The 14,378-nt window shown below is 41.3% G+C and overlaps 3 protein-coding genes across 3 annotated transcripts; 1 reads left to right on the forward strand and 2 right to left on the reverse strand.

The window, feature by feature from the left end:
* Window positions 1–32: 32 nt before the first annotated feature.
* Window positions 33–5,339, forward strand: ucp2 (uncoupling protein 2). Its single transcript, XM_035178433.2, has 8 exons — window positions 33–1,982; window positions 2,080–2,228; window positions 2,532–2,734; window positions 3,017–3,233; window positions 3,315–3,512; window positions 3,601–3,702; window positions 3,794–3,974; window positions 4,071–5,339. Exons 3-8 carry the CDS (start codon window positions 2,609–2,611, stop codon window positions 4,183–4,185), a joined length of 939 nt encoding a protein of 312 aa, XP_035034324.1. The 5' UTR covers window positions 33–1,982; window positions 2,080–2,228; window positions 2,532–2,608; the 3' UTR covers window positions 4,186–5,339.
* Window positions 4,373–7,703, reverse strand: LOC118122028 (dnaJ homolog subfamily B member 13). Its single transcript, XM_035178431.2, has 8 exons — window positions 7,286–7,703; window positions 7,075–7,178; window positions 6,565–6,726; window positions 6,314–6,462; window positions 6,025–6,138; window positions 4,996–5,112; window positions 4,827–4,903; window positions 4,373–4,541 (listed from the first exon to the last, which is right to left on the reverse strand). The coding sequence occupies exons 1-8, from the start codon at window positions 7,351–7,353 to the stop codon at window positions 4,391–4,393; spliced, it is 942 nt and encodes a 313-aa protein (XP_035034322.2). The 5' UTR covers window positions 7,354–7,703; the 3' UTR covers window positions 4,373–4,390.
* A 1,967-nt stretch (window positions 7,704–9,670) lies between these two features.
* Window positions 9,671–12,987, reverse strand: LOC118122027 (tubulin alpha-1C chain). The gene is made up of 4 exons (XM_035178430.2): window positions 12,822–12,987; window positions 11,159–11,381; window positions 10,919–11,067; window positions 9,671–10,811 (listed from the first exon to the last, which is right to left on the reverse strand). Exons 1-4 carry the CDS (start codon window positions 12,822–12,824, stop codon window positions 9,834–9,836), a joined length of 1,353 nt encoding a protein of 450 aa, XP_035034321.1. The 5' UTR covers window positions 12,825–12,987; the 3' UTR covers window positions 9,671–9,833.
* Between the last annotated feature and the right edge of the window lie 1,391 nt (window positions 12,988–14,378).

Here is a 14,378-nt window from a genome sequence, read left to right on the forward strand (position 1 = left end):
TGAATCAGTCTGCTTGATAGAATGCTGAAAGCTGTCTACAGAAAATGAAGATTCTTGCGATTTAAGCAGGCTTGTGCAAAGTATTTAAGTTTCTCAGGAAGCATCTCAATAAGCAAAAGTAAGAGATTAGACCAAATGTAATTAATTAATGGAGAACCCATTCCAACAGTGTCTGAGATACCTATAAAAAGCCTTGGACGATGTTATGATGTAAGCCTCACAGACCGCGAGCGACCAGTCCATGCTTCCTGGCAACGACTGATGTGTCCACTTACAGTAGATGACGTTCCTATCTCAAGAGTTAAGAACATGGAGAGAATGATCAACTTCTACACACACACACACACACACACACACACACATTCTTGTACTTCCATAGTTAGGACAATCATTAGCATAATGCTTCTGCCAGCCCCTAACCCTGACTCTGCACTAACCCTAACCTTAAAACTAAGTCTTAACCCTCAAACAAGCTTTTGAAAAAGTGAGGATCAGCCAAAATGTCCTCACTTTCAAAAATGCCTTTGCTCAAAAGGGTCCTCGCAAATAAATAAGTACGCACACAAGTGTAGGAGCTCAGGGGCCAAAGCATCTTTTCATCATGGTTTATAATCCACATATTTCATATGGGACCTGTCCAGGGTGTAACCCCGCCTCTCGTCCATTGTCAGATTGGCTATTGCTCCCCCCACGACCAATGAAGGATAAGTGGTATGGATATTGAATAGATACCAGGGAGGTTATGTTTTCACCCCTGTCCGTTTGTTTGTTGGTTTGGTTGGTTTAGCAAAATTACGCTACTACTGGACGGAACACCACGAAACCTGGTGGAACAATGTGGTGTGGATCAAGACAGAGCCCATTCAACTGTAGTGCAGATCCAGATCAGGGGGTTGATCCTTTACACTTACTTTAACATTGTGAGATATAGGGCGTTTTGAAACATTTTCCCTGATTTCTCAGAGAATAACTCAGGGATCTTGATGAAAATAAACCAGGCAGATTAGATATAGACTGATATTAATGAGTGTGAACAATCTGGTGCAGATCCAAATAAAAACCCTGATCTAGTAAATTTGAAAGTGGTTTCATATGAGGACTGTTTGGCCTTGGCAGATATGCACTCTGCTGAAGACCATTCTAATTCTTATGATGAGACTTCCTTTATACAACTTCACCAACCTTTCCCTACTTATGTTGCATTGCTTTACGGAGGTCTATCATGGAAACATGTTTGCGTGTAGATTCCCCTTTATCCGTATATTAAACAAAACTAAGCCGTTTGTGAATTTATTTTCAAAAACACAGTTCAGTGTTGCACCACATTAACAGTGCAGCACCAACAGGTCATGGACAGGACATTTCAACGAAGAGCAGTCGTATATGTTAATGGTCCTGAACATACGGATCTAATTTGGTGGGCGACGTACTATGTGTTCTTGTATGTTCTTGTGTTTTCAGCATGACTCAGCACTCTGCAAGTCTGCACTTGCTGTGCTGTGATTCTGAGAACAAAGCTTTAAACAGATGCTGCACCTAACCAAATGATTCTAAGTTAGAAAATCTAATTTTTTCAATATTTTCATGAAATAGTAATTTCTCAATAATTAGAGAAATTCAGTAATTATTCAGGCTTCTTATTTATCACAACTCAGGTTTGTAATCTTTGTTGTGATGTGGTTGTTGTTGGTCTGAGGGAGCTTGATTATAAAGCCAAGAAGACAAAAGGTAAATCAGGCAAACCGAGCCACAGACTGTTTGTCACACAGACAGGTTTACGGTCGGCCCATGGGAACGGCGGGCAGCCCACAGATACAGTGGGGGTGGGGCCGCAGCAGCAACACATGCAGTGATGTAACAGCATCCCAGCAGTATTTAAAGGGTGGTTCTCTTCCCCACACGTCTGCATCCTGTCCATGCGTCGGTTCACTTCATTCATTTTGATCTTTTCACTTCAAGATTCTCTGCATTTCACCATCACGGTACAATCTTAAATACAATGTTTTTCCTTTTTAGGACAGTTTTATTTTTGTTTGTTACATTTCTATGTTGTTTTTGAACTTGTTTCTGTTTTCCCAGGATTTGGAGTATGATCTTAAGACCAATCACTATAGAAAAATCTTCTATGGAAAAACAAGGACATCAGTTTATAGCTAGGACAAAGTTCAGCCAGAGGGACACGTTTAGAGAATCCTGATCTCAGAAGTTTTTGTCCTATCACCTAAAAGGTAAGAATCTATTATCAAAGTTCAGATTTCGATAAGTTGATGCTTGTGTCCATGCATCCTTTTCCTGTCTGCAGCTGTCTTGCATTAAGCATCAGTTAAACCTGTTATTAAGAATATCCCTTTTACTTAATTAGCATGTTACGTGAACCAACTATTGGGTTTATCATGTACAGAGCTAAGTACAAGACATAGAATCAAGTATAAAATGCTCTATTGCATATTTTGTTATTCTAATGACTTAACTTTGCCATGGTGCTCGTGGAATACAACAATCTTTGGATGCAATGTGGTGTATTTTTGCAGATTTTCAGGAGCTTCTTGTCCTGTCCACATCAATCAGTTTTCAACCGTCCTTGTGTTGATCCAAATAACTCTGGAAAATGGTTGGATTTAAACCTGCTGATGTGCCTCCGTCGGCAGCTGTGAAGTTTTTGGGAGCAGGAACTGCAGCCTGTATCGCTGACCTGCTCACCTTTCCCTTGGACACAGCCAAAGTGCGACTGCAGGTACAAAAAAAAGTGAATATGTATGTCAACATATATATGTTTACTTTTCATCAACACATCTTACATGTGCACATATATATAACATTTTGTGTATAGGCCATTATATGCATTGCGGACAGATTTTCCAGTCTGGAACAAACACTCATTCAGCACTTTTACTATCTAATCAAGACTGGAGGTGCTGGGGATTGAACTACTGACCATCTGGTTGGCGGACGACCCTCTCTACCCCGTGATTTCTTATCTTTAGTTGAATTTCGATTTCCCATTGTTCTTGCACAGATCCAAGGGGAGGCCATAAGCTCTGGAGCAGCAGGGAATGGGTCAGCAGTGAAGTATCGAGGTGTGTTTGGCACCATCACTACCATGGTGCGCACAGAGGGACCCAGGAGTCTTTACAGTGGACTGGTGGCAGGACTCCAGAGGCAGATGAGCTTCGCCTCTGTCCGCATTGGCCTCTACGACTCGGTAAAGCAGTTCTACACCAGAGGCTCTGAGCGTGAGTATCTGTGAATGTGTTATTATTGTTGGTCTAGTTGCGACGGTCCTGCGACAATCACCTCTCTCCTCTCTGGTTCAGATGTAGGCATTGGCGTTCGGCTGCTTGCGGGATGTACCACAGGTGCCATGGCGGTTGTGTTAGCTCAGCCCACAGATGTGGTGAAAGTCCGCTTCCAGGCACATGCCAGGTCCTCTGGGGTCGCCAGACGCTACTCTAGCACAATTGATGCTTACAGGACCATTGCTAAGGAAGAAGGCATCCGTGGCCTTTGGAAAGGTAGACTCATTAATGATAGTTGCGAGGATCCTGAAGGTTATTCTCCAATTTCTTACAATAAATGTGCTTATTTCAATCCGTCATGCAGGTACAGCTCCAAACATTTTACGGAACGCGACGGTCAACTGCACAGAACTGGTGACGTACGACTTCATCAAGGATACACTTCTAAAGTCCACGCCCCTGACAGGTGACACAATGGCTGCAGCCCATCATAATCCAGTGGAATGATTTAAGGGTTTCTCTTCCTGGGACACTAATTTACAGCCTTCGCTCCACAGACAACCTGCCCTGCCACTTTATATCAGCCTTCGGTGCAGGGTTATGCACGACAGTCATCGCTTCACCTGTCGATGTGGTCAAGACAAGATATATGAACTCTTCTCTTGGCCACTACAGAAGCGTCTTCAACTGTGCTGCTACCATGATGACCAAAGAAGGACCACTTGCCTTTTATAAGGGGTAAATGTTTTTTTTACAACAGGAAAAGAATGGCTGTGAACAAAATGATGATAATATGAATTGTAATTTTTCTGATTTTTTCCGCCTCCTCTTAAGGTTCGTGCCCTCTTTCTTACGCCTGGGCTCCTGGAACGTGGTGATGTTTGTTACATACGAGCAGCTGAAACGAGCCATGATGGCAGCAAATCACAACTGCACAAGAATTCTGTGATTCCTACCCGGCAGAAGGCTGATGTTGCACAGAGATTATGTTTACAGATTTCTTTGCCTTTTGTTTCTTCCTTTGTGTTTATTTATACTCAAAGTATCAATGTTATGTGAATCAAATTGTGCTTTGATGGATAAGGGAAATAAAACCGATAATAATAATCAAAGATCACAGGATAGAAACAAGTGTATTAAAATGGGATCGATATTTATTTCAAAGCTTTTTTGATCAGATGCTTTCTGTCAGGGGAGAGCTTCTCGGGGAACTGGATGTCGAAATGAATAATGAGGTCTCCTCTCTGTGAAGGATCCTGGAACAGCGGCATTCCCTCTCCAGGCACCACTTTTCTGTATTTAGGGCTGAAACAACAAATCAGAGACAGGAAAATCATTATTGATGGAGATGAGGCACAAAGCCAAAACAAATCCTTGTAGTAATGTTCCTGTTTAACTGTATGGGTGATGTGAACTATTTGAATTGATCTCTCTCATTTCTCATCTCTCCCTGTTCTGATCTTAACATTTAAAAAATTCATCCAGCCTTTATAATATCTGAGATCCATGTAAAATGAATAGTACAAAGAAAATACAATATTGCAAGTATTACAGATTTCCACATTGGCCCCAGTATAGAAAAGCACTTACTGCACAATGTCGTTGATGGGAATATTGATTAGCCTTCCATCTATTGTCTGCACATTCACAGAGAAGCCAGTCAAGGCCTGTGGAAGATGGTTTTTTTTGTTGTTTTAGTTGTTTTTTTATACCAAATCTTTAGGTTTAACTGATAAAAAACACATGTTATATGACTCACCATCTCCAGAGAGATTTGGGTCTTGTAGATCAGATCATCATCTTGTCTTTCAAACAGAGGATGACTCTCCTGCTGCACTATGAACACAATATCTGCAGGGATGCTGTTGGGTCCCAGCTATATAGTCAGAAGATTAAAAAGCATGTAAAAAGAATTTGATGACAATCATTTCAGTGTGCCTGAGTTTACATACAAAGTGCGACTAGATGTTAGAGAGGGATCTTCTGAGGACACCTAGTGGTGATCCTTTGGAAATACCACCATACCACAACTGAATGATTAAATAAGCTTCACAAAAATGTAATTTTCTTACTTGTTCATATTAAACTCTTATTTTTCTAGTGTCTTGACCTCGTTCTGACATTATTCACAGTTTTAGGGTTAATTGCTTTTGAAAGTTGGAGCAAGTTTCCAGTCACCACTGTTAGCCTGGTATAATAACAACATGACAAGAGAAAAAATGTAAAATTGTGGAATTAAAAAATCTAGTATAAAATGAAACAGACTTCATAAAAATCTTTTGAATACTAAGAAAATTAATAATTCCCATATGATCGATCCAATAAGGAATTACCCTTCCTATAGGTGTCATAATGGTTATTATCATGTAATGATAATCCAGTATAAATCTGTAGAATGTTGCATTAATATAATTATAGGAAATATATATTCTTTTTTTTCAAACCAAAACTTTTCAGCTGTAGGAATATGTTTTGTGCTTTTCATCCATAATTTACTTTTCGCATTGGTGTATTGCTAGGTTACAGTACACTAAAAACTTGGATTATCTATTATAAAGTCCCATTTGCTGACAATTCTGAACTAAGTATGAGACAACAGAGAGTTTGATAAATCACCATCAGAGACAGCATCAGAAACCTAAACTCAGGTCTTGTGAGATATACTTTATTGTGAGATTTGTAAGTATAGGTGAGTAAAATTGATTTGTGTAATGCTTTTCAAATGCATTGGAAATTTTTAGAGCATTTTTAAATATCAACAGAAAATAATGTTGTTTAGTTATTTTACCTGATCTCCCTCTTTGGAGAAAACAATTCTTGTGCCTTCTTTCCATCCAGGATTTACATCTATAGAGAGGATCTTGTCTTTGACACTGGATGTGTATCCACCCTCATTCATTACCTGTTCAAGAAATAAGGCAAAGATAAATGAATACATTTATGTGATTATTAGATGTAACAAGTCATTTGATGTGTGCCCGTGAGTTGCTTTCAGCGTAATTTATGAATGTGTGAATGATTCGACCTCTGAAAGATTGTGTAATCTGAAAGGATATCTCACACACAGATGTTCTTACGTTGCGATATATCTTAATCTTTTTTGTGCACCCATGGAACAGATCATCCAGGGACAAATGAAGGTCTCTCTCTATTGGGGGGTCTTGTGTCTTCACCACCACTGGTTGCAGGCCAACAAACTGAAGTGGTACATCATTTGCAGAGAAGACTATTGATAAATAAATGAATAAATTAGGCAAAAATAAAAGGCTGCTGGTATTAAGTTTGAGCAAACATATTACTGTATGGAATTCGTCTCTATTTTTTTCACCTGCAAATGGGTTGTCACATCCAAAGAAATGTTTAAATGTTTTTTCTGGATTCCCGTGGTAGGCATATTTAGAGGACCAGGCGCCACCTCTGCCAAACTCAGGTGGAATCCCACCCTTTAGTCCCTCCTCACCAAACCTGTCATAGGTTGCCTTTTTCCGAGCTGTAACAAAGAAAACACATATTGACACAGTCTGTTAATACGCTGTGTGGTAAAATGTGGACAGTTTTATAGATTTACAAACTAAACTCTTTCCTTGTATTGTAAATTAGTTTTTATAGTTAGTTCTGCATACAGTGAGTCCTGAACCATCCCTTAGTTATGAGGGATATAAATTTATATATAGGTCTAGACTGCCGGGGTAATTCACATCATGCACTGAGCACTTCTCCCCTCTTTTCTGTCTCTCGGCCCCCACATTAATTTATTTATTTTACTACATGTCACTATCTTTGTGTTTTTTCCTCCCATAGTCTCTCTCTGTCTCTCTTCACTCCCCTGGTTACTTACGGTCGCTGAGAACATCGTAGGCTTCACCCAGCTGACTGAACCTGTCTGAGCTTCCTGCTTCTTTGCTGCTGTTTGGGTGAAACTTCAACGCGAGACATCGATATCTGGCAAAAAGAGGTAGAAATCAACAACAAAAAAAAGAACAGCTGATATTAAACATGTGTGAATGGCTTTAAGTTTTCAGGATTGTAATTTAACGAGAGAGACCTACGCCTTTTTGATATCTGCAGCTGTGGCGCTCTTGTTTATCTTAAGTGCTTTGTAGTAATCTTCATCCATGGTGGAAGTAAATGCAGTAAAGGCAAGCTCAAATCGTGGCAATGTTAGCTCGTAGATGCATTTCTGGTGGCCTGTTGCCACACTGTTTGGAGGCAGCTGCCTTTGTTGCCCCTTTGTTTAGAGGCAGCTGCCTCTGTTGCCACACTGTTTGAAGGCAGCTGCCTTTATTGCCACACTGTTTATAGGCAGCTGCATTTGTTGCCACACAATGTTTGGAGGCAGCTGTCACAAGTGTTTGGGGGCAATTGTCATTGCCGCCACACTTTCTGACAGTTGCACAACTACAGCTGTTTGTGATTTATTCAATGAGATATAAACTGGTTTATGAAAGTTTATTAGATAAATTGTTAGCTCTCGGGGGGTTGGACTCAAAAATGTACATTTCCCAAAGAGTAATAACCCAAAGACTGTATGTCTTTGGGTTATTACCTATCGATAGACACAAAGATCATATCATATGGATCTGATAGACGCAGAGCTTTTCTTATCATTTTGAGTCCAACCCCCCGAGACCTGACACTGACCTAATACTTTTTAACCAAGTTATATTCTTATGTCTTCAGTATTTATATGAAACAATGACTCACTCCATGGACAGCAATATTGATACAGGCTGGCTTATCCTGTGAAATGTACTGATATTGAACCAAAATGTTATTTATACTTTTCTGGCTAACCAGTAATTTTAAGTACAACTCCACCAAGGTTACGAAAGTGCGACTTGACATTTTTGTTTTGGTTTTGATGACAGATAGACATTCAAAATGTATAAATATTCTCCTATAATTATTTTTGTGTTTTAGTAATTTGTGCAAATGCAGATCATAATTGTTGAGGACTTTTTGACCATCCTCACACATTACTGTATATGCCACTTTATATTATGTATATGATATATATTACATTATACCTGTACACCAATTGGAGAGTGGGGCCTGCCTCGTTCCACACATACTCCCTTCTCTCTCCAAGCAGTACTCAAGGTCAGGTTGTAGATAAAGGCCCAACCAACAGTACATTGTAGTGTCTACGCTTAGGGACTTTTATATCTAACTCAGATGCCACAGACAGAGACACCAGTGGCAAGACATAAGGACACAATGTGATTTCATTGAGTGACAGTAATTCTAGCCATTCATGGATGTGCTGTTAGAATGGGTGACGCAAGTGGAGGAAGATATATGGGGAGGCTTTGGGAGACATCTTCAGACTTGGGGTTGAAAATTGCTCATGTTACTCTGTTGGCGTTTGTATATTGTTGCACCTTCTGGTCTCCTTGATGCATCAAGTCTTCTGTATAAGACATCAGCTCCTGCCTGAGTTCTCCTTTCACCAGCTTCCAGAAAACTTCCATATCCAAAAATAACTGAATTAAAGCATTAAATTATAGCATTGTCTATTGTAATGATATATTGAGTCAGTGATGATAAATGTTAATAATGGAACCTTCAAAAGGGCAACAGAGCTGCAATAACAGACACAAACAGCCGGTTTTACATGTGTCAAAGATAGCAAATGTATTGTAGTAAGGACTGGGTTAAAGTGAATTAAATATAAAAAAATCTTTGAAGTTCACAAGGCACGAACATTAATTGGCTAATGATACATTTATAACAGCTTCTCACCATCATCCTTTCAGACAGAGGAGTAGAGTCATAGCAAATACGAGTCGTTTTATGTAACTCATTGAAAAGAAAGCAGTGTTCCACTTTCAGTCATTAAGCCTCATGTTCCAAGTCCTACCACATTCGTGTGTACCCGATTGTTGTACATCGTTTTAACAACAGTTCAACTCTCTATCAAGATCTAAAAATGATACCTGGATAAAGGCCATTACGCAGAAAGACACTGCATTCCCGTTGGCATCAGAAACTGGTTACATCACCAAAGCAGTCTTGACATGATTTGCCCCGAGACTGATCTGTGTACAACTGACTTAGTATTTGTAACATAGGACACTATAGGCTAAGGCACCTTAAAATTGTCTCTACCGCGAGACCTAAAGCTGCTTAGACTAACCTTAACCCTGATTTGCATATCTGCAGAAAAAGACCAGATATTGAATCAGATAAAGATATGCACAATAGGCTACATAAATATACATATGGAAATACCGGAATGTCCAGACATGTTATTTGTTTTCTGTGTCACTGTTAGGAGCCTGAATTGTGGCACAGGCTCATCTTATAAATGATCAGTAGACAAAAATAAAAGAATTAACATGGCATGGACCCATAAAATGCTTAATAAATCTTGTTAAAGTTTAACTAAACCCCTAAAACATTTTTTTACAGATGAAAAACAACATATCTGGACATTTAGTAGAGAGAATATTTATTTGGGAATTTGGCTGTATTCAAATGCAGTACATATGAGCACAGAAAATAGAAAAGAATAGAACAGATGAAAAGGGATGACACCGTAACTGAACCAAAGAACAAAATGAAAATGCTCAGGAAAACACAAGGGAATGCATGTGTTTAATAATCCCCTTCCTCCTCATCATCCTCTCCCAAACTATCAGCTCCGACCTCTTCGTAATCTTTCTCCAGAGCTGCCATATCCTCTCTGGCCTCAGAGAACTCTCCCTCCTCCATACCCTCACCCACATACCAGTGAACGAAGGCACGCTTGGCGTACATCAGATCAAACTTGTGGTCAAGGCGAGCCCAGGCCTCAGCGATGGCGGTGGTGTTGCTCAGCATGCACACAGCCCTCTGGACCTTGGCCAGGTCTCCACCAGGAACCACAGTGGGCGGCTGGTAGTTGATGCCGACCTTGAAACCAGTGGGGCACCAGTCCACAAACTGGATGGTGCGTTTGGTCTTGATGGTGCCGATGGCAGCGTTGACATCTTTGGGCACCACATCTCCACGGTACAGGAGGCAGCAGGCCATGTATTTACCGTGGCGAGGGTCACATTTCACCATCTGATTGGCTGGCTCGAAGCAGGCATTTGTGATCTCAGACACCGTTAATTGCTCATGGTAGGCCTTCTCGGCAGAGATGACAGGAGCATAGGTGGCCATAGGGAAGTGGATACGGGGATATGGCACCAAGTTGGTCTGGAACTCGGTCAGATCAACATTGAGGGCACCATCGAAACGGAGGGAAGCAGTGATGGAGGACACAATCTGACTCATCAACCTGTTCAGGTTGACGTAGGAGGGATGCTCGATATCGAGGTTCCTGCGGCAGATATCGTAGATGGCCTCGTTATCTACCATGAAGGCACAGTCAGAGTGCTCCAGGGTGGTGTGGGTGGTCAGGATGGCATTGTAGGGCTCCACCACAGCGGTGGACACCTGGGGGGCTGGGTAGATGGAGAACTCCAGCTTGGACTTCTTACCGTAGTCGACAGACAGACGCTCCATCAGCAGTGAGGTGAAGCCAGAGCCGGTGCCACCTCCGAAGCTGTGGAAAACCAGGAAGCCTTGAAGACCAGTGCACTGGTCAGCCTGAAGACAGAGAGGGTGACGGATTAAATATGAGAGACAATATTATGATTTAGTCTGACGTTTGTCAAAATTAATACAAGTTTAACTCCTGATGTAAAGTTACCCACCAGTTTGCGGATCCTGTCCAGCACCAGGTCAATGATCTCTTTGCCAATGGTGTAGTGTCCACGGGCGTAGTTGTTGGCAGCATCCTCTTTACCAGTGATCAGCTGCTCAGGGTGGAACAGCTGGCGGTAGCTTCCAGTGCGTACTTCATCTGAAGAGACAGAGTCAGTCAGAAATGACTCAACAGTTTGATTTTAAGGAAATCAGAGTAACCGTGGTTTCTACTTTTTACGACAGTTTACCGATGACAGTGGGCTCCAGGTCGACAAAAACAGCTCTGGGGACGTGCTTTCCAGCTCCGGTCTCACTAAAGAAGGTGCTGAAGGAGTCATCTCCTCCTCCAATGGTCTTGTTGCTGGGCATCTGTCCATCCGGCTGGATCCCATGTTCCAGGCAGTAAAGCTCCCAGCAGGCATTGCCAATCTGGACACCGGCCTGACCAACGTGCACGGAGATACACTCACGCTGCGGAAAGAAGAGAAATATTATTCAACCATGTGCATTTATTTATTTTCTTTGAAGAATTGTTCTCACACTTTTAAGGACCTGCCTCCGCTGTATCATTAGCTGCATTCCTCTCTGACATTTTTCAAACATTTGCTCCAGAGAGGAGACAACGTCGTCATGCGAGCGAAACAAGGCACAGGATTGGCTGGTTTACTGCCCCCACCTTAGGAGACGCTGCCACAGTGCGTGATGTGTATTATATGAGACCAGACTAATTGATTATTTTTATTTTTATTTTTATAATCGATTAAATCTTTTAGTTGTTGCAGCCCTGTATTCAAAATCACCTGACAGATTCTGTACATTCATTATTTACCCACTGAACAGATAACTCTGCATGGACACACAGCAGCATGGAGGCATTTAGTTTTTTTAAACTTGAAGACATGTTCGTCATTTACATTAATTGTATTGGATTTGGCTGCACAGAAAAACACACATTCTGCTACTTTAGTCACTCGGAACATCGCCATGTTCACTTCCTGTATTAAAGGGGACATTGTATGCCCATTTTACCACAAGTTGATATGGTTCCTTGGGGTCTTAATGAAATGTCTGTAACATATTAAAACAGCACCTTTTACCCTGTATAAAACAGCCCTCCACAGAGTGACCTGTTTTGAGTGCCTGTTCCTTTAAATGCTAATGAGCCAGCTCCCCCTCCCCTCTCCCCCATGATTTTAAACGATATAAATTACATATTTTATATGATATAAATTATCAAATATGCATCCCATACTTTGTATTCCCTTCTGTTGTCCTGGAGTTTTAATTTTCCCAATCACATTAAATGTCCCCTCTGCCCATCCACTACAAGCACACAAGCAGACAGACAGAGAGAGAAAGAGAGGGGTGGGGGGGCTATGAAGACCATCATTTACCCCGAACCCCGACATTCAACGGGTATAACAACAAGCGGAGAAAGCAGAATCGCGGGCTGACCTTATATATACAGTCTATGGGGCTGACCAGCGGAGAAATGTCATTCCTGTTGAACAGCCAGGCGGCTGCGCGCTTGAGAACGGCGCTGCGCTGCCTCGCAGCGGCGCTTCGTCCGCTGTAAACCAGGCGTAACGAGTGTGGGGGGGGCGGGGGGGATGAGGTGGGGGGTGGGCCAAGGCCATGTAGGGAGACTTCCAGTGTATTGTTTTACGACACAATACACAGGAAGCTCATTCGAGTCACTCAAGCATGACGTTTCTGATTTAGAGGAACCATAACAAAACGAGTTTTTGGGTTGGTAGACATGCCAGATACCCACATTAACGTGTAGAAGCACTAACAAAGTGGAATTTGCATGCTATGTCCCCTTTAAAGCTGCAGCTGCTTCTTGAACTGAGCTAAACTAAACTCCAGATATTTGTGATCACATGATTTAAAGAGTGTTTTCCTACTCACCATGTTTCCTGGAACACTGAAGATTAAATAACGAAGATGTTGATTTGCTTCTGGCTACAAGACTCAATCTGTCCTGTTTTTTGGATCAACTGAACCAGTGCAGCCGTTACACAGAGCTATTTATTGCTGGTGTAAGGACAAACTCAAATCGTGGCAGCGGTAGCTCGTAGAGGCACTTCTGTTTTCAACAGAAACTGCCACTGATGTGTAAAGTCAGCTGCCTTTGTTGCCACACTGTTTAGAGGCAGCTGCCTTTGATGCAAATTTATTGAATAAATGACGAGTCAGAATTTTGGCAACTGTGACAGCTGCCTCCAAACAGTGTGGCAACAAAGGCAGCTACCTCTAAACAGTGTGGCAACACCAAAATTCTGACTCGTCATTTATTCAATAAATTTGTATATATCTATATACTGGTTTGTGAAGTTTATTTGTGCAAATGCAGATCAGTAAAGTAAATTAAAGCATTAAATTATAGAATTGTCTATTGTAATGACATATTGTGTCATTGATGGTTAATTTTAATAATGGAACCTTAAAACAGACACAAACAGAAGATTTGACATGTGTCACAGATAGCAAAGGTAATGTAGTAAGGACCGGGTTAAAGTGACTTAATAACAAACAAATCTTTGAAGTTCACAAGGCACGAACATTAATTGGCTAATGATACATTAATAACAGCTTCTCATCATCATCGTTTCAGACAAAGGAGTAGAGTCAAAGCAAATATGATTCTTTTTATGTAACTCATTGAAAAGAAAGCAGTGTTCCAGTTTCAGTCATTAAGCCTCATGTTCCATTGACATCACTGCCAAGTCCTATCACATTCACGTACTCATCTTCATAATGTGCTGACTAGTCAACTTCTTTTTCCAAACTAGTCCAAATCTCCCTGAATAAGTCACAAACAGCGGTAGTTGCTCTCAGTGTGGCAACAATGGCAGCTGCCTCCAAACAGTGTGGCAACAGAGGCAGGTGCCTCCAAACAGAGGTGGGAGCTGCCGTGGCAGGTGCCCTAATGCAGCCTGGCAGCAGTGTGATTTCAAGTTTGAGTTCAATGACACAAAACATAGGCAAAGCATTAACAGTATTTAAGCAGAATCTTTTCTTTTCAGATCAATTATTCTTGGTGCTCAGAACAGTAACAGGTTGATAAAGATTCATAAACTACGTATAAATTTCAGGGAATAAGTCACAAACAGCGGTAGTTGCCCCCAAAAAGCAGTGGCAACTGTGACAGCTGAAAATGATAGTCAGAGTGTTGTTCCTTTCCTTTTTGGATCTGAATACGAATGTATTTTTCCCACTTCCTGTAAACCTCATTTACCGGTTCTGATACGTTCCCCAGCCAATAAATATTAACCCTCTCAGCCAATGTACTCATCTGGAGGCCAGGTCCAGAGCTATCAATGTCCTCGCCTTGTGGTGAGTAACAAATGTCATTTTTTATTTACACAAAGAATCTCTCCCTCACACCAAATCAGACACCAAAATAGAAAGTATTGCTTCAGTGCTTTGGATTGATAGCCAAACTGGAGCTGACCTTTGAATCAT

This window comes from Hippoglossus stenolepis, chromosome 15, assembly GCF_022539355.2.
Source record: "Hippoglossus stenolepis isolate QCI-W04-F060 chromosome 15, HSTE1.2, whole genome shotgun sequence".
In the NCBI taxonomy this organism is placed as follows: domain Eukaryota; kingdom Metazoa; phylum Chordata; class Actinopteri; order Pleuronectiformes; family Pleuronectidae; genus Hippoglossus; species Hippoglossus stenolepis.